This window comes from Falco punctatus (assembly GCF_963210335.1).
Source record: "Falco punctatus genome assembly, chromosome: 10".
NCBI lineage: Eukaryota > Metazoa > Chordata > Aves > Falconiformes > Falconidae > Falco > Falco punctatus.
In genome coordinates, this window is record NC_137590.1 from 29,129,555 (window position 1) to 29,154,091 (window position 24,537).

Sequence of the window (24,537 nt, forward strand, 5' to 3'; positions counted from 1 at the left end):
GGTTGCATTTTAAATTTTACTTCTGTTATTTGAAACAGTTGGGCTAATTTCTCATTTGCGGGTCTCATCCAGTGAAGTTTAAACAGAGGAGTCTTGTGCATATAAGAGTTACATAGGTCAACTACTTGTTATTCTGAGACTTTTTTAAACATAAAAGTGACAACTATTATAACGTGTGTTGACCATTTGCTAGTTTTTGAAGTGTGTGCTGCTTCACAAACCAGTTTTAGTTAAATTGTTCATAAAAAGTAGTATGGAAGTTATAGTTAAGAAGATATGGAACACTAAGAAAACATTTGTATAACACACGTTGCTGGTTTGGCCTTCTATTGAGGCCAACAGTGGTAGCTTACTGTCTGTGAGAACATTAATCCTTTGCAGTCCAGATCAAAAAGTGAAGTTAATGAACTACAAGATGCAAGTCATTGTTGGATTGCCTAACTACTGTCTAAAAGCTAGTTTTGTCTGTAACTGTCAAACTGTTCAATGCTCCGCCTACAGGGATATTCAAAGATGGAAGTTATGTCATAAAACTCAGTGTGTAACTCTGCATTCTTGCTACCTTAAAGTGCAGTATGGTTTGGGTATGTGACAAAAGTGAGATTTAGTTTAGAAGTGCAGAAGACCAGACAGCTACTGTTAGATAACATGATGAGTTTTATTATAGTGAATTTAACAATTAAGACCTATCCTGAAACAGTATACACAATACCAGCATCTGATAAACAATGCAGGCAAAGAAGATACAATGGCCAGTTTCACTTAAGAACATCGGGGAATGATAATTTCTTCTTCACAGTGGTAAATCTTAGCTATATTAGTAAGTGTTTATTTGGAAAAGCTGAAGAATTCTGTTGCTAGTGTTTTGGATGTTCTGAGGTTCTTCAATAGGTATGCTGAAAAACAAACAAACCCCAGAAAACCTCAGCTTTCTCAAAATTTGCAGGATCTAGTGAAAAATGTGCTGTTACACAGTGAAAATAACGCAAGAACCAGATCCCTTAAACAGTTCAGAACGGAACTGTTGCATCCCTTGCTTGCTTAAACACATGGTTGTAGTACTTTCTGCTGCTTTTGTGTTATGAAATGGTGATTTAAATTGGTGTCTATGTTCTCCTCAGATATGGAGGTGGAGTAATGTGCCAATGTAAAGCATATTCAGCATATTTTCAACATACAGACCTCCCTTAGGTATATTAACCCATCATAGTCAGGGTTACAACTATGTAGCTTTGTGAAAGTGAATTGAGCAAATAACTTCTGCATGCCTTTGCAGAGTAAATTGACTTAAAAAGTTAAGTGACTTACTAATGCCTGATTTTTGGCTTGGTATACTTGCAGAAATACAAATGAGGACAGAGTATGAACCTGATGAGTAAACTAAATAAAATTCTACCACTCTGCTGTAAAAATTGAAGAAGAAATGCAATTTTTAATACCAAAAGCTCCAATATTGTGTAATTGGTTACTCTGTCATTGAATTTTCATTAAGCTCTGCAGTACAGTGTTCAGTTAAGGTCTTGATTGTAATTAAAACAAGATATGTGACTGAAATTTGCTTTTTGATTCAGCTTAGTTCAAAAGCATGCTTTATATGCATTTAGAATTGAAGTGTGTTTTCCTTCACGTGTGTGATAAAAAAGTACGGTACCGTTCACTCAGGCTGGCAAATGAAGGGAAAAGTGTTGGAGTTGCCCTGTTCGGTTATCTTCTAGATTTTATTGTTTCTTCAGAAAATAATTTCTGAATTAACTGGATAATGAGAATTTTGGAAGACAATCATAGCTGGCTTTGACTTAAAATTTAAATATTTCCTTTAATGAAAACACAAAAATGACGTGTTCGGTTAGTAACTTTTATCCTTTTCATTCTGTAAAAACATACTTTTTTCCTCCAAGAGGATTAAAACCAAAACACTAAGAGGGAACGCTTAGAAAATGAATTTGTGGGTTGCTGTTAAGCACCATGGAAATTAACATAAATATTTTTCTAACTGAGAAACATTAACAACAACAAAAAAGTTTGTGTTGGAAAAAATCCTTATATCCCTTAGAAACACGTTCAACACAATTTGACATCATCTTTCTTACACAGATCAAAGATATCATTGGTATTAATTTATCTTTAGATAGATACAAATTATTCTTTTTGCACAGATACAGACACTATATCTTGTTTGTTAAGCTAGCTTTGCAAGTGTTACTTGTTTGTAGTCAGTTGTTATATATTATAAAGGAAGGATGTGCAAAAAGGTCAGTGGAACATACATTAAGTGTTTACAGTAACTCTAGTTCTAGCTTTCTTATTTCTTTAAATTTGTGAGGCAGAACTATTGGGAAAATGGTTTTGTAATGACTGCAGCCTGGGATTTGGATAGAAGAGCAGACTAATGAAGAGAATTTAGATTTTAATTCTTAAGAATTCAATTTCTTGGCTAATAAAATTAAGAATCAAGAGAAAGATAGAAGCTATCTCTCTTTAGCCCAGTATTCCTTCCCCTGTCCCAAGCAATTTTTTTGGAAGGTAATCTGAAGCATGTGACTTCAGGAGAAGGGTATTATATAAAAAAAGGTTAATTTTAGCCTAATGAAGTTTGTCTCCCAAGGCTTCCCCTGTAGTCAGCTGAGAAGAGAGAGATTCCTCCTCCAGGATACAATTCAGAGAGCCTAATTAAATTCCTGATTTGAGGGCAGGAACTTAAATTGACTTCAAAATAAACAAAACCCAAACAAACCAGCCAAACAGGAAACCTAGGGAGACAAATGGCCTTAGGGTAAAGCGAGTCTCCATGAAAGGTCCCCTTTATACCTATCCTTGTGTCTCTCAGTGTGTTGAAGGCATGTGGTCTTATAATAACTCTTATTGAAGATGGACAGAATGGAATAGGTCTAAGCTCTTTTTCTTCTCTTGCTCCTTACCCCGCAGAGAACATCAAATTTGATGGTTCTGGTAGAAGCATTTGAAAGAAATCTTAGATCAATATTTAACGACTGTATCCAGCTACATGCAAATTTGTGAATCTTTGAATTTAACAGCATTTTTCATTGACAAGTAAAAGCGAATATCTGCATTGTCTGTAAGGAAAAAAAACTCACCAAAACAAACAAGAATCACTTCCTCAGCTTATCAAGTTTTGCTTTCTTTATATCAACTCTAATAACTCTAATAAGACTAATGTAAAGCTAGTGTTCACTTCAGTATAACTGAATTGATAAAGAGATAGAAATGAACCACAGAAAGTTTCATCATGGATACCAAAAGATAATTTCTAAGGCAAAACTGCAAACTTGAGAGCTTCAAGGGGAAGAGGGGTACTGAGATGAGAATTTAACTTTTGTAAGTTGGAAAAAATCTTTTAAAAATTTCTCTAACGCTTTTTCATGTGCCAAAGCAATAAAATGTTACAAACCCCTTTTTTTAATTTTTTTTTTTCTTGAAGAAATCATCATCATGGTGATAGAATGAGCAACTCACATTTTGTTCCTACTTTGTAGCAGATGTGTGTGGATATATTTGTATAGATAAAGTTCTCAATTCTGATAATTTTAAATTGGAAGAAAATATACTATTTTGAAAGTTTGATACTAAAAAGTGGCATTTGTAACATGGAAGCTTAGAACTTGGAATACATACGTGATAAAGATGATGACTAATATTTTGTAACAGTTCCTTCTGGGGCCAAAGGCAAGAGCTGGAATAAAATGTTTTAAAAAAGAAAAGGCATACCTGTAAAAGTGACTATGGAAGCAATCACACAAAGTAGACTGAAATGACATGTATTTCCCTTTTAATAAATCCGTTGTTTTAACCGTGTATAAAATTTTTGTAGTTTAATTGAATGGAGTTATTCTTAAGACAATTTCTCTTCACAGCCAAAAAGAGGGAATACAGCAAAACTCTAATGGAAGCAAATTTTTAATAAATTAGTGACATAACGCTATTTTCAGTTGTTAATTTGCAATTTCTGTTTTTGACAGTGCATGTGCAAAAAAGTTCAACAGGCCCAGTCTTAACTCATTTGTCAGTATTATGTTCAGAGTGCTGCAGTTTTGTGGGACAGATTGTCACTGCTGAGAAATTTATACTTTGTATACCAGAAAGGTATAATTCAACCTGTGTTTGACCCACCTCAGTTGGAGACGGTGAACTGGAAGAGTGTATTCCTGTCCAAACCAATTTTGCATGAATACTTTGTTCCACATTTTTAAATCTTCCACGATAAATTTTAAAACCTTTATACCAGGATTGACAAGATTTGTTTGGTTACTTTCTCAACATAAAACTTCATTTAGTTTCATGAGCTGTTTCAGGTGTAGCTACCAGTATGCACTGTGATAGGTAGCTGAAGAAGATACTCTGCCAGATAACAAGGGCCATACTAGACAATAGAACCCAAGTATATGGTAAAAGTGTGGAAAACTATATAATTTTCTAGAAAATGTGGTGTTTCATGTAAAAATTATTAGGATGAAAAAGAGGCAGTATTGCAGCTCCTTAATAGTATGTTATCAAGAGATGATTTTTTCCCCAAAAATTTTCGTAGTGGCTATGTCATGAGTAGTCAAGCAAAGCTCTTGTGATGTCAGTGCGGTAAGAATTTTGGCTTTTTTATTTTGGAAGTTATGAGTTACTTTAAGTCCTTTAATGCCCAATTATTCTGTTTTTATTAAGAGATACTCCCTTCCCCCCACCCTAAATGGCAGATGCTTGCTGCTTTCTGAGTAGCTGTGTTCTGAGTGAAGGTAATAGCAAAACAGGTATTCAGAGACCATGAATGAAGCATAACAGCTCTTCAAAAACGAGTCATTCCTTGCTTGTATCATGTTCCTTTGCTTGTCTGTGCTCCCAGGATTTGATATTAGTAAGCTTTCCTTGGGTAGTCCTGTCCTGCAGCGCTTACAGCAGGAGGACAAGATGTGTTTAACCCTTAAGGTTAAAGGTGTAATATTTAACCTCGTGTTACAGAAATCCAGCACAGGGAAAATTTGGAAGATTAGAGGCAAACAAAAAATGTGCAGTCTGTCTCTGGCAAGCTTTTATGTAGCGAGTGGAAGCTTTGATTGTGCTTTTCTTTACTGGAAAAGAAAGTAGGTTGCTTACAAAGTTTGGTAGATAGGAATTAAATATAGTTTGTCTGCTTTGATCTTGTGCAGGGACTGTTCGTTGTCTATGTGCAGTTAGCCTATGATGTAGGATCTAGCAGTACTGCATGGAAAGTTATAATGATATGTATTTATTTCTTTGTTGTTAAAGCAGTCTCATTGTGGAATTCCTCTTACAGATTCAGCTTACTAGGTATACAAGGGGCATATTACTTCAAGTGTGAAATCATGTGGCTGATATATAGTATTTCTAAATTTTTTTCTCAAAATTTTGAATACCTCATCAAGAAAGGCCATGCATTGTATCCAAGACCAATTTTTTATTTATTTATTTATTTTTACATTTCCTTGCCTACTGGGACCTGATTTTTATACTGGCTGAGATAGAAGGAAATATTAATTGGCGAAAGGGAAGAGATACTTCAAGCCTCTATCTCAGAAAGTTCAATTTATTCCTTTGCTCTCTCTACTGGTACACATTTTGTGGGAGAAAAACAGTGGGAGTTGCGAGAGCATCTTAAACATTCTGCCAGTTTGTACCGCTGATTTGAGAAGAAATTATTTTCATGGTTTTTTCTGACTCAGTTACATGTGAGGCATTGGGAGCAGGAGTGTAGGCAGCACTGTGCCATTGTAATGTATATGATAGGTGCGGGGATGGCAAAGGAAGGAACTGGTAGACTAAGATAATAAGAAGGAAAGAAGGTCAAGAACGGCAATAATCCTTTGTAATCAAGGAATGTGTAACCATGCCAGTCAGTTTGTTGATCTTTTGGGGAAAGGAGAGGAAGAAGATCCTATGCTGCTTCGCACCTGTGTCTTCTATTAAACAGTATTGCAGTCAAACAGGATTTTCTCCACACAGTTATGAAATTGGGAATGTTGTTTAGTGTACATGTGAGCAAATGTGGGTATGTATATGTAAGACTGCAAACTTTGAAAAGTGCTGGCTCACTGTCTTTTCCTCTGTGAAATCCAGTACATCTTGAATGATGACTCTTAAAGAACTGAAAGTACTTTCAGCAGCCTGCCACCCAAATAGCCTCTTAAAAAAGTCTGATGTTTTTTCATATGCAAGAACATAAAATGTGGCAAAGAAGGGATATGCCAAACATTCTTCAGACTGAGATATGTTTACTTCTTCAAGGAGGCTACTTAGGAATCCTGCACAGTACCATCCTACGGCAGCACGATCTTAGTCCGGGCTGTGGTTTTAGCACGTACTATTGTTAGTCTTGTATTGACTAGAAAAACTTAAGAAAAAAATTTGTCTTCTCCCATTGCTTGCTTCTTTCTATTCTTCTATTCATCCCTTCCTTCAGCATTGCTACTCATAATGGGTGTAAAGGCAATTTTGCTTTGTTCACTTTCCCCAAATCAGTTTCTTTCTGAAATTGAACCTGCTTCCACCAGTGAAGATAAGAACTGCCTGTCCAGGTCATGCAAACCATTAACCTAATCCCTTTTACCTTACATCAAAAGTTTACCTTACATCAAAAGCAGGAACATTCTTTAACCCTCACTGTTTTCAGCCACATGCAGGTTAGGGCTTTCCAGATCCAGAGACTGTAGAATGACCACTGTACCTTTCCTCTGAATGCATCTAACCCCTTTTTGAACTCACATTTATGCTACAATTCTTTTGCAACTTCCTGTGATAATAAATTCAATTAATTATATATTGTTATGAAAGAGCCTCTTTTACACTATTGCCTAATTGCTTTGGGCATCCTCATCATTGTGTACTGTGAGGAATTGTGAGCAAATATTTAATAGGCCACCCTCTCCGGTCTGTTCAGGGTTTTAAACATTTCTAACTTGTTTCTATCCAGCAGTGTCCTTTTCTCCAGTTGAAGTGTTCTAGTCTTTTTTGCATGGAAACCATTTGCAATTTCTGACCATTCTTTCTTCTTTGTACCCTTTGTATTTATGTTGGGTTTTTTTTCTTTGAGATTTGCCTAGAACTGTTTTGAAGATTTTGGGTATAATGTGCTCATAATTGATGTTGATCTCAGTTCTTTCCTACTAATTCTTAACATATTTGCCTTTTTGGCTGCTGCTGAATGCTATTTTCATAGAACTATCCAAAGTGACTCAGATCTTTTTCCTGACTGGTAAGACATAATAATGGGCTCTGATTTAGCTAAGTATATTTTATGTATATTTTTCCTCATATGCATTGATTTGCATTTTTCAGCAGCATATGTATTTCACCTGCCATTTTATCATCCAGATGCCTGGTATCCCATAAACTGCCTTGGCTCGCTTTAGATCTGGTTATTCCATCTCATCTCTAATCAGCTGTACACACCCTCTTTTCCAGATTCTTCATGACTATGTTGAACATCACAGTCCCTGTGGGAGTATAATCTCTGCAGCAGAAAGGCAGACCTGTAACTCCTACCCTTTTATTTTCTTCTTTGAAGTACAAGAGGGCTTTCCCTCTTGTCCTGGGAGAGCTGTTTACTTAAGACGTTTGGTAGAGAACTTTGTCAAAACCTCTCTTTGAAAATACACATTGCTTTAATTAAAATTCTGGTTAACTTCTGTAAAGCAATGTAATGAAATAGCTATGTTTGAATGCTGTACAACCCTGTGTTAATTTATCATTGTCTTATCTGTGTCTAGTAATGAAATATTACATTGATTTCTTATGTAGGACAGTTATTATCTTGGGAACTAGGATGAAAGCCTTAAGTGATAATGAAATTATAAAGCAATCAGTCCTCAAACGAGAGATTTGTTTTGTTTTGGCAGAATAGCAAAGCACTTCAAGGTCAACATCAATATTTTGAAGGAGGTGTTTGGAAAGAATGTGCATAATTCAATGCTTATACTGTTTGCCTTTATCTCAGCCTCTTTGTGAGGTTTATTATTGGCCCTCCACTACCTCAAGTCGTTAATGTGCAGCTTTTTGTCTTAGCATTTGCCAGAATGTTGTTCAGAGGCATTCTAAAACCCCAAAACTTTGATTAATAATAAAACTTCTGACGCATTGGTATTTCAGTGTTTCTTCTATTTTAGATCAATCTTATCTGTGTAGTTCTATGGTATTACTAAAATTACAATGACTTGTTTTATCTTCTTTAAAGATATATTTTACCTGGGTTTGTGTGTTGGTTTTTTTTTTCATAATGTATAAGAATCATTGAATTTTATTCATTCCATAACTTTCCGCAACTGTTCTAAATTTAAAATAAAGGAGCCACGTTCCATTACTTTAATATAACTTTTAGTGTACTCAGTATAAGGAAAGAATAAAAAAATGCTAAGACAATAAATCTCAATTTATACATACTTAGTGTATACAAAATGTAATTAGGCAAATACAGAATAGTGTTTTGTCTAATTTATATAAAAAATTATAAAATGAGCATAGTTAGATACATATCACAATTGCTTAAGACAGTAATGACAATCTATTATTGACATTATATATGTAATATATATGACAATAATAACATTGAATTCTAGCATAGCTGATAAAGCACTATGAAACAGGGCTAAGAAAGATGAGTTCTATTAGATTTGGCTCAATATCAAGGTTTGAATGCTGCTTGCCCCCTACGTTGTCACCTTGCTCCTCTGTCAGAAGTTATTAAACTTTTAGCAGCTACAGTGGAACAGGGCATGTTATACAACCTCAGTCACTAGCAGCTTGAGCTAAACTCCTGGTTGTAAACTGAGATGACTGAAAGGCAAGTATGTGCCTTAATCACTTGTTCATACTGTAGAAATGGTGTGCTTTGAAAGAGGTAGAGAGAACAACTGGAGTGGGATCTTGTCTCTCTATTGCAAATTTTGACATATGATATGTCTTGTTTCTCTTTTAAAGTCTCTTCTATGAGTAACTGTGCTCTTTTTGCCCCCTCCTCACTGTCTTCATTTTCAATTTGGGTTTTGAGGCCAAAGTCGTAAACCCTAGTATACAAAAAGAAACCCCAAAAACTATATTTCTTGCTCCCTGCAGAAGTAATTCTCTGGTTTAAGCTCACCTCTTTTCTAGGCCTCCCTATGTGCAACACTGATAAAACCATAATAAAAGAGTATGGGTTTTTTTAGATGTTGATGAGATGAGATTGTGCAGAAAGCTGGTACACTGGTTTTTGGACCAACTCCTGGATATAATCAGTGATGGAATGGTGTTGGCTAAATCATTTTATCAGGAAAAGATTTTGACAAATTGGACATGAGGAACGTTTTGCTACATTTGGCTTGTGCTATTTCCAGAAGAGCAGAGTTGTTTGCCTCAAAGCTTTGTTCTGAGCTCTCTAATTACCCAGAAAAATGTGGCTATTTGGTACAGTGCATGCCAGTCAATCCATAGAAATTGGACAGCAAGTAAGTACCACGCAGCTGCTTGCTTGTACCACTCACCCCCTCCACAGTGGGATGGGGAGAAGAATCAGAGAAAAAAGCAAAACCTGTGGGCTGAGATAAGAACAGTTTAATAATTGAAATAATGATAATAATAGTAAGAACAATAATAATAATAATAGTAACGAAGAGGAGAGGGAGAGAGAGGAATAAAACCCAAGGGAAAAACCTCCAACTCCTGCACAGTACAGTTGCTTACCACCTGCTGATTTATGCCCAGCTAGTCACTGAGCAGTGATCGGTGGCCTCTGGACAACTCCCCCCAGTTTATACCCTAAATATGATGTGTGGAATATCCCTCTGGCTGGTTTAGGTCAGCTGTCCTGGCTTTGCTCCCTCCCAGCTTCTTGTGCACCTGCTCACTGGCAGAGCACGAGAAACTGATAAGTCCTTGACTTAGGATAAGCACTACTTAGCAACAACTAAAACAGCAGGGTGTTATCAACATTATTTTCATACTAAATCCAAAACACAGCACTGTACCAGCTACTAAGAAGAAAATTAATTGTATCCCAGCCAAAACCAAGACAATTGTTCTTGTGTATATGTATAAAAAATAAAGCTTTGATCTTTATTGTAACTTTCCTAGTTCTGGGGTTTGGAGATCAATCATTGAAAACTGCAAAAATAAGTTTAGCAAACAGTCTGTTCTTAAAGATAGAGTTTTGTATTTGATAGCTTTCTAAAGAAAATGAAAAGTTACTGTTTTTCTTACCATGCTTTCTAGTAGATGCAAACCAATGAGGATAGTTTCCAAATTAGAGTGAAAATTTTAAAGCTCCTGAACCTAGAACTCTAGCCAGTAACCAAAATGGGCCTCATTTTTTTCCATATGAATAGCTGTAAATCCTGCTGAGAAGGAATTAAAATTAAGAGGATATATATTTCATTCACTTAAATATGGTTTTAGGAGCTTAGCTTTGATGTTGCACATTTGAAAATGCTGACTTCAGTGTAGCCAATGTTCAGTATACATCTGTGTTTCTTCAAAGTGAGGACTTCTTTGCATCTGCAGTGTTAATATCCTGAAGGTCAAGTAGCATAGAATCATTGGCGGGAGCTATTGGAGTGGATGGTCTAAAGGAGCTCTTTACCTGCAAAATGAAATGTTGAATTGTCGGATTTTTGCATTACCATGTTTTGCCAGTCCTGGGATTCTATAGGTAGTGAGTTTGATAGATATAGTGGAGGGTTTTTTTATTTTTTTTTGTACTACCAATAATCTCTTGTCCCTCATTTTGGATTCCAATGAAGCCAAAGGGCAGAGCTTTGAGAACACAGGAAATAAGAATTAGATTTGCTTTTCTCACAGACAACTGTTTGCTTTCATTTTCTGACCATCTTTTCTGCAAGTCAGCAAACCTCTTCTTTCTGAAGTGATAAGGAAGTATGCTTTCTCCACTTTACCCCCATTAAAATAAAGAGCTCAGGTTTATTTTTCCTGAGGCTACCTCATCTGCATGTCAAATAAGGATAAAACGAGAGCAAATGATTTCTTCTCTGATTTTCGCTGTGGGTGCTAGACTGCAGACGCTGGGAAGTCTACTTCTGGTAGACTTTGTTTCTTGCCACATGTAGCTAGCTGAGTGTTGCATCTAAGAGCAGGAGACAATCATGACACTTAACTCCTTAAGTTGAGATCCAGCTGGAGGTTGCTTGAGAGAGGCTTGCAAGTACTACCTGAGATTAAGTCGTCCTCCTGGGATACTGAATTTTTTGAAACTAGGGACGGTAGGCAGAACCTTAGTTTAAAGTAATCAGTTGAAGTATCATTGTAGGTAAGTAATTAATTGTAATGGTAATGTGATGTACCACTCAATTAAAATTTCCAGTCAGAACTCAGCTGCCCTCAATCTTTTTATTTCAAGGACTTGTTTACATTGGGAGTTTGGAACGTGCACTGATTCAGACTGGAAATCTGAGCAAAGTATGAAAATCCATAATGTAGGCTGCTTGCGAAATGGTTCATGTCACAAAGCTTGCCAAATATGACTGAGGTTTAGATCAGTGCTGTGGCTGCATTATGAGATACCTTTCTAAAGAATGCAAATTACCATTTTATTGTGTAAGATAGAACAGCTGTGTCACGAGCATGCCTTTCTGCATGACACGTTGAGTTTGGAATATTTGTTTTACCTCAGTCTTAATTACTACATTGTCCTGTCTGATATAATATCTATGCAGCCCTCAAACTGTTAAATCAAATACTCTTTGTTGATTTCAACTTGAAATTCATGACTGTCTCAATTAGCACAGTTAGCAGAAGAGGAAGCACAACTCTGAGAAATCTATTGCTGTCTCAGCTAATATATGTACCTCACTGAAGAGTCATCCAATCCATTGCTAACTTGGCCTGTAAAATGCACATGGAATTTCTTTGCTAAATTCAGCAGTAACAGGATGGTCTTTCTGTCTTTAGATATGGTGGGTCTTTGTTTTCAGATCCTAAAAAAGCTTCCTCCAAACTACTGGGAAGCTGACTTCATATAGTGCATTAAGTTGATCTGTCTAGTAAATACACTCTCTCTTCCCATCACACCTTTTAAAAATTAGATTTAAATTACAAACAAATCAGTTAGGGAGTGCTTACTGTAAGAACTTCATAATGTGAAAATAATACTGTGTGACTACATCTGAAAGGTACTCTTCAGCATATTTTTAATACGGTCCCAGAAGCATACTTTCAATAGCAAGGAATAGCGCAGCCCACAGAAAACAGCAGATGATTCAGCAATACGGGCAAAAGATCTCCTGCAAAGTATGTTTGCAAAATTTTGCGTTTCTTTAATAGATCTTTTGAGCAAGCACAGGGCTTTTGGCCCTGATTCTGCATTGACATCACAGCTGAATGAGACTGAGAACTTTCCCCTCTTTGGATCTTTGGCTAATACTGAAATGAAGGTAATCCTTTGTATTATTAATCTATTATTATTATTACCTGTTTCTGGAGTTAGATATTTTTAAGGGAAATTCTTGTAGCTGCTAGCTTTCAAATTGTTTCTGTTTCCAGCAAAAGAACCTAAAGGATGGCATTACAAAACTTTACTGCTTGTTCCCCTTTCTGTGTTATATGCTAGCAGGAGGGAAGAGGTTATATGTTGTTTTTTGCCTCTTCACAGAGAGCTAGGCCCACAGAATCAATGTGTAATCTAGGGATGAAATTGGACTGTTTCTAGCAAAAGCAACAATTCTTTTAATCTAATACACAGCGTCCTTGTACCCAAGTTGGGACATTGTGGTCTAGGTAAGTGAACTACCAGATCAGTGGAAAAAGCAGCTGAATAATTAGTGTGAAATTATGTAGTTAGTTCATACAAATGGCATTGCATGTCACCTGGCACTACAAGTGAAAGTTCCTTGGGGGTCTATCCATTTATTAGATGTGAAGAATGAGTAGGAATACATTCTCATCAGATATGGCTTACCACATCTGGCTTTGGGGCCCCAGAATGTTGATAAACTTGAATAAATCCGGGGAGAGTCACTACAATAGTCAGGAGGCAAACATCCCATGAGGCTGATGGAACGGATTGGTACTGCTTAGTCTGGAGAATAAATTAGTTGCAGTCTTGCAATACTTAAGATGTTACTAAAAAGATGGACTTGGGCACTTTACGGAGTTGCATAGCAGGAAAATGAGAGACAGTGGTAATAAAAGTACAACAAGTGATGTTCTGACTGAATGTAAAGGCGGGGGCGGGGGACAGGGAAGAGGGGGGAAATTTCTGTGGGCATAATTAAACACTAGATCAGATCTTCCAGGAGTTCTGCAATTTCTGTCCTTGGAAGCTTTCAAGTTTCAACGGGACAAAGTCCAAGCGACTTAGTCTAGTTGTTTCAGTGCTGACCCTACTTGAAGGAGGAGGTTGGTCCAAATGACCTTCCAACCTGAGGGGTTCCTTGATTCTGGGAATTGATCTTCCAGTCTGACCATCATACAGTAACATATAAGTTAACTGTAGACAAACGAAAAGTCAGCGGTCAAAATCCACACAATGGCTGATTATTTGCATAAATTGATACTATAGTTATTCCTTTCCTTGTGTACAGCAATATTAAAAAACCTCAGTGGAAGTGGATTCATAATTTTTTTTTCTCATAAAAAGAAGTGAGATACAATCATGCTTTTTTGGTTGTGTTTATCTTTGTAATGCAAACAAAAACAGGGACATGTGACATGTTTGTAATCTGATTTTGTCCAGGAAGCCTAAAATGAGAATAAAATACTTGTTTTGCTGCTTTGCCATTTATCTAGGCAAGATGGAGAGCTGAGTATAATCTCCTGCTTGAAAGAATACAGCTGCATTTTAGGATCCCTAAGAAAGCCATTTATTGTTGGTTTGTTCAACAAAGTGCGCCCTCTGGGATTGCTGTTTGTAATTGGGAAAGAAAGAATTTTGTTTAATTTCTTCATCTGGAAATTTTTTTGCTTGAATAGCAACAAGGCTCCTGGGTCACTAAGCAATAGTGTTCTGCCCTAATTGCCTTCAACTGATTTATGTTTTTAAGTTAGGCCTTTGGTAGTTGTTTTTTTCCAAATTATGTAAAGTTGATATCCAGCTGTCGTGGAAAACAAGAGTTTATAGAATGTTTATATCTAAAAATTGCATTTGAAAATATTACTTCATGTAACAGCCTATGGTTTTTCTTAAACAAGAATGAATCTGCACCAAAGGACACATTCTTTTTTTTCTCCCTGATCTTTTGTCTCCCTTCCACACAAGCAAGTTTGTTCTCTTTCTGCATTAACTAAGAATATAGTCAAGTGGCAATTTGAGAAAATATAGTCTCAAGCTCCCAACTCTGCCTACATCACAGACAAAAATAAATGTGTAACTAGAATGTGATGTATATATAATACATGCTGTCCAGACAGTAGAATCATATCCAGGTTTCTCCAAATCTGTGAGAAGAAAAAGAAGCCCAAATGTCTGTGTTACTGAGTACATGATGCTCATTTAGGCAAAAGCACGTTTGATGGTAATATTATCTCCTGGTGTTCTTACTACTCTTACCAGCAATTTCTGTTGGGCAATTTATGGTCCTGCAACAGACTGGTCTTTCAGGACTATGGAATAAAGATTGACGCTGCCTCCTAAACAAATTTGCATGTTTTTTGTTGGGGTTTTGGTGTGTTTTTTTTTTTTTTAATAGTAAGCTATTTAGGAGGAGAAAGAGAGTGATTTTTCAATGGTTTTGGATTTTCTCCTATTTTAAGGTCACTGCTTTTATTTTGTAAGACAATGGGTTTTTCTCCAGATACTTCCTAGCACTGGATTCCTTTTGAACTAGTCTCCTGAATGACACTTAATGTACTCTTCTCCCACTCTTATCTTCACACTTTCTAATATGCTGTTCCTTATGCTTAGAAATCCTTATTTTCCATGCCAAATATCCACCCACTCCATGTTCGCATTCTTCCTTTAAACTGCATTTCCTTAAAGTCTATCAAAAATAATCTGCAAGTTAAGAAACATACCATCTCGGCCTTAAGATCTGACAGTCTTCTGATCATCAGAGTTGCTACCGCAGGCTGAATTCTTTAACTTGTGCATAATACTGAATAAATCAGGGCCTAATTTTCCTTGGTATTGCATTTACTATCTTTTTCACCAAATACAGATATGTATCTATATATCTAAATATTTTATTATTTTTTTTAAAGTATCCCAAAGTTCAGCCCAGCTGGTTTCCTTGAGGCCATCTGGCTGATCTCTACTGCTTGCTGTCTTGTTCTTGTGATTCTAGCTGAAAGGCTACTAATGGAAAAAAAAATTAGGTCAGTAAGAAGTAGAATGAGGTAAAATTTTTGCTTGCAAGTTAACAAAACTTAAGGAAACCACTATCTATGAATTGTCGGGTGGCGGGTGGGAGGGTTAGTGGTTTGTTGATTGTGGGTTTTTTTCATAAAACAAGGGAAAGAACTGTTCAAATGATAAAAGCAAATTTGTTTAGGGATGATTAGTTGAATTTTAAAATGCAGGAGGCATATCTGAAAACTTCTGGATAGTAAGATGTGTTAGGCAGTTACAACTACTTCATGACCTAGTCTGGCATCTAGCATGCTTGTGGACTTTGTTCTTTGTGTAGCAAAGGTTTGTTATGTGGCTTTGGATGACAATTTCCTGCAATGTAAAGGATCTACCGTAATTAAAATTTTAAATCTGTAACTGGTTCAGTGTTGGAGAGCTTTCTGTAAGGATTTGAGCATAAACCATTAGTAAGCTCAGTGAAACATACAGGTGGTTTTCACTATTATGTTTGGAAAAATTGAACGCCTGGCTTCATATTCCCTTCAGTTTCTTCTACTTCCTGAAGAAGCTTCCTTGCTTTCAGCCAAGAAATATGCACAAGTACTTGGAGAGCAATAAAGGAACAAAACGGACCATGTAGACAGCCAAAAAAAAAAAAGGGGGGGGGTGGGGAAGGAAGAAAAGGAGAGAGATACATGCATTGTTTTCGGGAAGGAAGAAAAGGAGAGAGATACATGCATTGTTTTCTCTTTTGCCACAGAGTCCTTGGCCATATTAGTTTCTGTTCTGGAGAGAATGTCTTAAAAGTGACCCTGGAAACAGCTGCCCGTTAAATTAACATAACTGCGGTTCATTCTGGATGCAAGCCATTGAATGGGGGGGGTGCAAACAAATGGGTAAAAGCTTTCAGATCTGGAATCCCTGAGGAAGTGCCACCTCCCTTGCCTGCCACAGCTGTCCCGTTGTCTCCAGCTCGGGCTGAGGTCTGGCAGGTTCTTACAATGGCATGGCTGGGGAGAAGCCTCTGCTCTAAGAATCACACAGATCTGTCCTTTCCATACAAGAACTTGGTCTGGTATCTTGGGCACATATCTATTCAGATAAAATTATGTTATTGGAGTTTAGTTTTAGGCAGATTCATCCAAAGAAAACACCAGAATGAATAAAACCTGCAAATGAACCAGAACATATTTTTTGTGAACTTGTATACAATTCTTAAAACCTTTTGTTTTCATGAGGAGGTAATGCTACTTATACCCTCACTTCCTCAAATTCTTTTTAGTGCTAAATAAAAACAAAAAATGAAAACAAAGGCTTTGCATCCAAAACAGAGTAATTTATGATAGTTTCATTCATACAATATTAACTCCTAAGTGCCCCTAAAAACGTGGAATGAGTAATCTTTCAGGCTGTCTAAAATACACTTACCTTGAAAGAAAAACTCGGTTTTTTAATTATTATTATCTTAATCTGGGTCCATTTATCTAAGAAGTTAGTGAAACATTCTTCAGTTGCTTGCTGATTGTCTGTGGCATAAAATTCAGTCTAGAATTCTTGCAAAAAAAAAAAAAAAAGATTGTAAGCCGCTCCTGAGATGGCTTTGCTGCAGGAGAAGTAAACCTAAACAATAACTGCTAATAAAACAAAAATTGCAACAATTGCTAAAACAAATGAAGGTGGCTGATAGAATTTCACAGCAAAAAATGGTATTTTCAGATACATTAGCAATCTTTTAGTAAGTCTTGAATTTCCATTGAACTATATTAAAATAATTGTCTATGAGTGAAATAGAGTCCAACTGATTTTTCTCTCAATGTATCGGGGAAAAGCCTAAAGCTGGGACCAGAATGGACCCTATTGGAGTTAAGACATAACTCCTAGAAAACATTATCCATTAAACTGTGTGGGACTTATTTATCAAATTTCTTTAAATTCTGATATAAAATTTTAGATACATAACAAAACCAAATCCTTGTTTTAGGAGTTAGTCTTGTTGGTAATGGACCAGCATCACCTCTCAGCCCCAAACTTTGTTTTTCAGTCTCAGCAGTGTTGTAACTAGCCATTTCTAGAGATAGTCTCCTGAGTGCTCCCAGTCAGATCAGGTTGAACATGCATCAAAACAATATTTTACTTTCTGCCTTATCTAACATTTCCTTTCTCTCATTCAAGCTGATTACTGAAACCCATCAATTTTGATGTGTTCCTGAGCTATGAGGAAAACAGAAAGCAGAAAAGGAGGTTCTTTCCTGTTGTGCTGCTCTGTAAAGCAAATCCTATATGGGTAGCTTGTAGTCCTGAGGAAGACTACCCACTGAGTTTTAGAGACTGAAGCTTTTTAGAACCTGAGGGACATTTGCTGTATTCTTCTTAAGCTTTTGTTAGTTTTTTCCTTTAAAATATTTTTGTGACAGAATTATTCACATTTTTCGCTTGTCTTTGAGGTTGCAGCCTGGAAGTGTTCTGAGTGTCAAGAAGTACTAAGTTGCTCAGGAATTAATCTCAATAACTCTCAGAATGAGAACAGATGCTTTGAATTCATTTAGTAGTTGCATATGCTTTGCATGCCCCAGTAGTATTGTTCGGTATCTCATAAACAGAAATGCCACTTTGTCTTCCAGATTTTACCTAGTTGTTAATGTCCATTTGGTTGTATGGATGTTAATGTGAGTAGAACTTGGATCATTACAGTTACTACAGAGGTGCCTTGTGTTAGTCCTGGGACTATGACTATGTGTTTTGGTGAACTGACTGACACGCTGTCTCAGTATCTTGCAAACTTAGGTATTTAATATAAGAATCCACTCTCTTGTCATGAAAATTAGATGCAGTAGCAAGCAGTCAAATTTTTTCATGTGTTGCAGACAATAAGGAAAGTATCTTCCAGTTTCCACGTAGTATCTCTTGTCACATAGAGTAAGAATGTAAATGATTCAGCTTTCTGGGTTTTGTTTTATCCTTTTCCAGTGAATGTGTCTATTATACAAAAATCTTGAGGTCCTAGTGCAAAACATTAAAGGCTTTCTATTAAGATATTCTGGATCTGGTTTTATAGGTTTTGTTTGGTTTGTTTTGTTATGGTGGTGTTTTAAAAAAAAATTTTGAGATAGCTAATGTATGCTGACTAGCTTTGTTTGAGTATCTTAAATACTATAACCATGCTTTGTGTTTCAAAACTTACCCTGTGGTACAAACATAAGAAAAACACCTTTTTGCTCACGCTTGGTTTGAATGAAGTAAGTTCAGTGGTTTTTAAGGACTTCAAACTGCAAAACCTAATTCAAAATGCTACATGACTTCCATATGCTTTTACAGCTATACAAAAGGAATGCAGAAAGATACCTTTCTAAGATGGTAATGTTTTACAACCACTTTGCAGGACAACAAAGAAAAGAGCTAGAAAATGCAGCTCAGAACTGTGCTGTTCAGCAGTGTTCACGGGTATGCAGCTCCCACTGTTGACAAATAAGAGTTGCTTGACTTGACCACAGGCAATATGAGGTCAAGAAATATTAATAAAATGCTTTCTTAATTGTTTATTTCTGCTTTTTTAATATATCCTTGTTGTGACATGACAGAGCATTTGAGGTCAACTGCCAAGCTATCAGTGGAGATGGAGTAAAGCACCTTTATTTAAGCCTTCGCTAAGTGGTGTTCAGCTGTGACTCAGAAAGGGTAAGTTGACTGATCGTACTTAGCTTTCTCTGCTATGGTAAAATGAGTTGCAGAAAGAACACGCTGAAAGCCAAGGGCCTCTGAATACTTTTCCCTTTTATGGAATAGAGCTCCCAGTTCACCATTTCCTGGGGATTGTACTCTAAGCCTGCACAGTGGTAAAAGAAAGTTCTCTGCATTCACAGATCTATATCTGACTACAAATTTGAGCTCAGGGGATCATTTTTTTCCTAACTATTTTAAGCTCTAAGTTTACAATAACAGACCAAAACATTAAAAATCACTCCATCCTCTCTCCTTTCGTTCTCCTTCTTACTTTTTTTCTTTATGCTTTCTCAGTTTAGTGTGGGAATAAGCAGAATTTGGTGAATAGGATAGGTAATTATTTTTTTAAAATTAATTTTGTAGGTGCAAAAGGCTCATGCAGACTAAGACTGTAGACTTTTGCACACATCCACTCTTCTTGTGACGTATGAGTTAATTTCTACAGGTATTTAATTTTAAAAGGTAATTTTGAAGCTCTTGCGATTTCTAGACTGGACTTTTGGGAGGGATCATTTACTCTGATAAAACGCAACAATCATCTCACTACATCCTTTGATAGGATAAAGGTAGGCCAGACAGAGTTTGATCAGTGCCTAACAAAAGATATGACAGAATCTTGAAGTTGTCTTAGAGACTAGGATGCTAACGTGTGCTTATGCGCCTTGACTAGTTTTAAAGTGCAGATATGTTTTTAATCTATCTTTTCAGTATCTTTAGGGACAATAACTACAGTTGTTTCAGTTGATGTGTCACTGTGTTGTGTGTATTATTAACATATCATTTCCTCCTTTGACTGAAATGTGTTTATGCTTGTGGAAACAAGATAAAACTGGCAAAGCTAATGGCAACGTGATTCCAAAGGCTGTTCACATGGCAGATGAGCCAGGCTTAGAATCAGGATAGTCATGCTCTCTGCACTTTGGCTCAGAGTTCTGGTAAGGCTGTAAGCTGTTCTTGTAGACAGAGGTGCGAATTTCTGTCGGTTCCATGGCTGTACTCCTCCCTAATGCTCTACTGAAGAAGAAAAAATGTACCTGCCAGAGCAATAAATTTTCCAAGGGCATTTCTCTCTTTTCTTCCTACATTTGTGAGATGCAAATAAGCTTCTCTAATTCTTGTTAAGAGTTTTCTGATGAAGCCCTCTTTTTCTGAATCTTTTGACTCTCACTGACACTTACTGGGGCTGTTTCTCATTTCCCAATCAAATAGGCATAAGGTCACTTCAGCAGTGATAGTAAGAAGAACATTTATTCAGTAGCATCTTTGGTTCCATCATTTCTAAACTTTCACATTTCCTAGTAGTATCAGAATGTACTAATTGATCAGAAAATGGCAGAATTCCTTACACAGCATGCAGCAAGAAGGTGATTATATCCATTTCCATTTACAAGATGTGATGTTTGTGCTGATTCAGCATCATAAAATCTGTAAAGGATCTGGACTACTGATTTTAAGAACACTGCACAGGTTAAAAATAAGCCTTTAAATTGAAAAAGGAATAATTTAGTAGCTCTAAGTCACGTAGCTTATGAATGTCCTTATATGTTTTGTTGCAATACCAATAAGCAGTAACCCTTACTTCGGCACATTGAGGTGTGGACAAGGTGTGCAAAGACTGCATTTGTTTTAAGAAGCCTCGAAGTATAAATAGTTATATACAGGCTTTTGCTGCTCCAATACAGTCCTAGGCACTGGGGTTTTCTGGAGGGCTATTAGGAAAAAATGGAAAGTCTGAAGAGGAAATTTTCCTACTAATCAGAACCGCAAAGGCTTGGAGCTTTGTCCTGTTTGTGAGATAGCTCTGTAGGGAAGTCAGAGTAAAGTACTGATTGTGTCAGAGACGAACTCAACTCAGTCCACTCCAAATCTGGGCGTTGTTAAGGTGGTGTAAAATCATCCTTTACCCTCCATTCTCCCTTGGCTGTACTTTCTGTGCTGCATCTCTAAGACAGCAGATCTTGGGATTTGTCCCTTTCTATTCTTAGACAAGACTGCTGATTATTTTTTTTTCTTTTAAAACGTCTTGGTTTTTAAATCTGAAAAATTAACTGAAACTTGATGTGCTTAATAGCTCTTTCTTGTTTCAGTCTCACTTGCAATACTTTTAAAAGTTGAGTATGTACTAGGAACTCAGCTAAGACTGGCAATAAACCAATTTGATGCAGTAGCTTACACAACTCCACGCAGGACTGCAAATGGACTGTGGCCATGACTTCAAACATTTGTGATTTTTCAGACCCAGCATTCTGTTGAGTTGAGCCTATCAGAACCATTATAAATGCCTAAGCCAAACATTAAGAGGGATTAGATAAACAGCCAAATTTATATATTCTCTTCTTTTGGTTTTGTTTGAATTTGAGTTCTTGCAAACTAGAAATTGCGTAGGATGCCAGAATTTTGTTACAGAGATGAAAAGCAAGTCCATGACACTTTTTTTTAGTTACCCCACTTCTATCTCATTGTCATGTGTTGTTAATAGTTGGTGACTGTTGTTTGATATAAAAATACTTAACTGTTGAAACACACAGATGTTTAATGCTACTGCTATCTGCCTGATCTCTGTGGGTTTATTAAAATATATGTAATCATAGATGTCTTGTTTTCTATCATATTAGGGACTTCAAAGATATTTTGCCTTAATAAACATTTTTACATCTTCTTTTTATTCATAGAAAGCTTCATCTACTCTTATTTGAAGTCAGAGGTGGGTAAAATTGTGACACAAACACGAGCTTCTACTTCTTGCAGTAGAGCTAGAAATTCGCCTGTAACAGGTTCAATACGTCTACAAAAGCTTGAAACATGCTGTTGCTACAGCACGTACTGCTCTAAAAAATATTATGCTCATCATTCAAAAGAAGTCTTTATCTTGGTCTTTATAATGATGTCATATATGCTGCATCTTCTCACAGTCTTTATTAAAGAGCTTTGATGGAATAACTTTTTTTTTTCCTGAACACAGTAATACTTGCGTAGAGATGGCTTTTACAATATATTAGTTCTACATTGAATTTCTTGTGAAGGTGGTCTTGTGTTCCTCTTCGAGTAAAAGAGAAAATTATGTTTCCAATATAATATGAAATAAATCTAATAAAAGCATGGGTCATGGCTGCTTCTGTAGTCCAAAGTTTTCACACGTTCTGTTGGTTTTACAGCACAATTGTTTTCTGTGAAAGCTGAGGTGAAGAACTTGTCACTACTGAGGCTGCTTCGGTATTTCCTGTGAATAGTTTTGCCTACTTTTATCCTTCTTTTTCTTTTCTTTTTTTTTTTCTTTTTTTTTTTTTTTTTAAATCGGCACAAGTATTTTGACAGTTTTAATTCTCAGCCTCAAACCAACATTTTCCTGAACACATTTCTTTGTCTTTCGCTGAAATGGAAGGGAAAACTGTAGAAGGTTAATCTTACAATGCTGCTAAGTGCCTTGAACTTCAAATCATCCATCTCCCCATCTCAACCTCTTTGTTCCATCTATCTAGATTTATGGAAGAGTAAAAGAATTGAGATGAGATGAGTAGTTTAGGTTTAGGAGAAGGTAACATGTTTCTGAAGGCTGAACCTGTGCTTGTTGGGTATATTTATTTCCTTGGCACACTATTGAAGTTGTTGTATTATGGTTTGAGTGTATAGCTCCATTCTGTACACAGCTGTGAATGAACTGTAAATAGTTAGCTCTTACTAGTCCAGACAGAAACTGTGTACCAGATTGTCTCTGATAACAATGGTCTGTCATATTTAGGCATCACCAAGCAGTCGGATGATTTATGAGGACTGTTCCTTAACTATCCAGTAGGTGTCATAGTAAGTCTTGTAATACACTGTAGCGGCAAGGATTATACTTAACATTTCTCATCCTTAGACCACTGTACAGGCTTTAATCCTAACAATATCCTTATGAAGGCAGTAGCTCCCGTTGACGCTAATAGCAAGAATTTTCTCTGCTTAATAGGCAGTGATTTCCCCTCCCACCCCCCACCCCATTTGGCCATTACTGCTATTTTGTTTCGGAAGTGTCATGCACAGTGTTGTCTTCTGCAGATGTACGCCAAGTCTGCACAATTCACCTAGGCCTTACTCTCGCTCAAAGAAAGAGTGCCACTGTCTGGGTTCCCAGTTTTACTCCTTTCTTTGAGACATGAGATCATGCTCTGTAGCAAGAGATTTCTTAGCCAGTAAAAGGCATATTATGGATATTCAGGATGCTGCTTCCTTCTTAGAGGATTTTTAAAGAGGGTAGTTTGGTCACAGCCAAAACAGTCATAGTAACAAAAAAAACCCTGTAAAATGGAGGGAAGAGATGGAAATAGCAACAAGGATAGAAGATTGTCCATTTTGAATGTATTTACTAAGTTATATTTGACCTTGAAAGCTTTAGTTAATAAAACACAAGATAACATTTTTAATTTTAAACCTTAATACTGTTTGTTATTGTAAAGTGACCTGAATGTTGGAGCACAGAGTTTTAAATGGATTTGATTTGTGTTTTTGGCATGTAACACAGCCTGCAGATCACGAGGCCTGTCAACGCTTATGCCTTCAGGTTAACTTGAAACAGTCTCAGCAGTGCATGGTCCTGTTAGTCCACATTGCAGTTCCACGTCCTTCACAGTGTCCACCATGCCAATCTTACCTGAAGACAAGGGACAACACAACAATTCTCCTCCAGCCAAAGTAAGCACTCTTAAAAATATGGGGGTTTGACACTTGTTGGAAACCCGTTTGCATATATTTAGGAGTTTATAAAATGAAATCTAATCATTGCTGTGGATTAGTATGTTTTGATTAACTGATGAAGTGATGAATGATCTTTCAATTGATAGAATTCTTCAAATACTTTACAGACTAAGGAATGAGAACTGAAGTTGCTCAAGCACTTGTTTATCAGTTTGAGCTGGAGGCTTATATATCTGCTTGTTCTGAACCATTTATATCAAAGCTGTGCAAAAATGTCCTTACTGGTGTTATTACAGAGAACTTGAACCTTTGAGAAAAGAACTTAGGCTTGTACTTCACAGTAGTCTTGAAACATACAGTGTCGCCTTTACAGATATAGAAGATTCTGTGCAATTCATGTGTGTGTGAAAGATGGAAAGTTGGTTTGTAGTCTTTCTCAGTGCTTTATTTGCCACAGCAGTAGCTGAACATATACTGGAACTATACAGAGAACAGGTAGGCGGTCCCCAGATATATTCGTCAATTTGCTACTCAATTTGTGGCATCTAAGTGGTTTTATATGTTTTATTTGCAGATAAATTTAAAAAATCAATATGAGATGATACTTGTCCCTTTTGATAAAAAGTAATTTATGTTCTAATAAAGTGGTGGTGGGCTGAATTCTTAGCTTAGCTGAGGTAAAGAACGTAACCTGTGACACAGGTTATCCAGATCATCCTGTTTCATGCAAACTGGTGTAAAGAAAGAGGATTTATTATCTGGCACATCCTCAGTTAAAAAAGTATCACTGTCATTGCATTTGAGGACACTGTATTCTACACTTTAGGTGAAAACATCCGCTACTTTAACACTGTTGGAAAATATTGTCAGCAGTGAGCCCTACACTGATTTGTCATGCATTCCATCTAAAT

General features: G+C 36.5%; 1 protein-coding gene across 22 annotated transcripts in view; it reads left to right on the forward strand.

The window, feature by feature from the left end:
• The window catches only part of IRAG1 (inositol 1,4,5-triphosphate receptor associated 1), a 123,362-nt gene that overhangs the window by 59,845 nt on the left and 38,980 nt on the right, over positions 1 to 24,537 (forward strand). For 13 of the 22 annotated variants that reach the window (XM_080404694.1, XM_080404698.1, XM_080404699.1 and 10 more), the window contains 2 exons: positions 18,811 to 18,907; positions 23,493 to 23,623. In XM_080404694.1, the coding sequence (XP_080260820.1) occupies positions 23,570 to 23,623 (54 nt within the window). In that variant the 5' untranslated portion in view covers positions 18,811 to 18,907; positions 23,493 to 23,569. The other 9 variants (XM_080404695.1, XM_080404691.1, XM_080404686.1 and 6 more) reach the window with 5 other exon arrangements.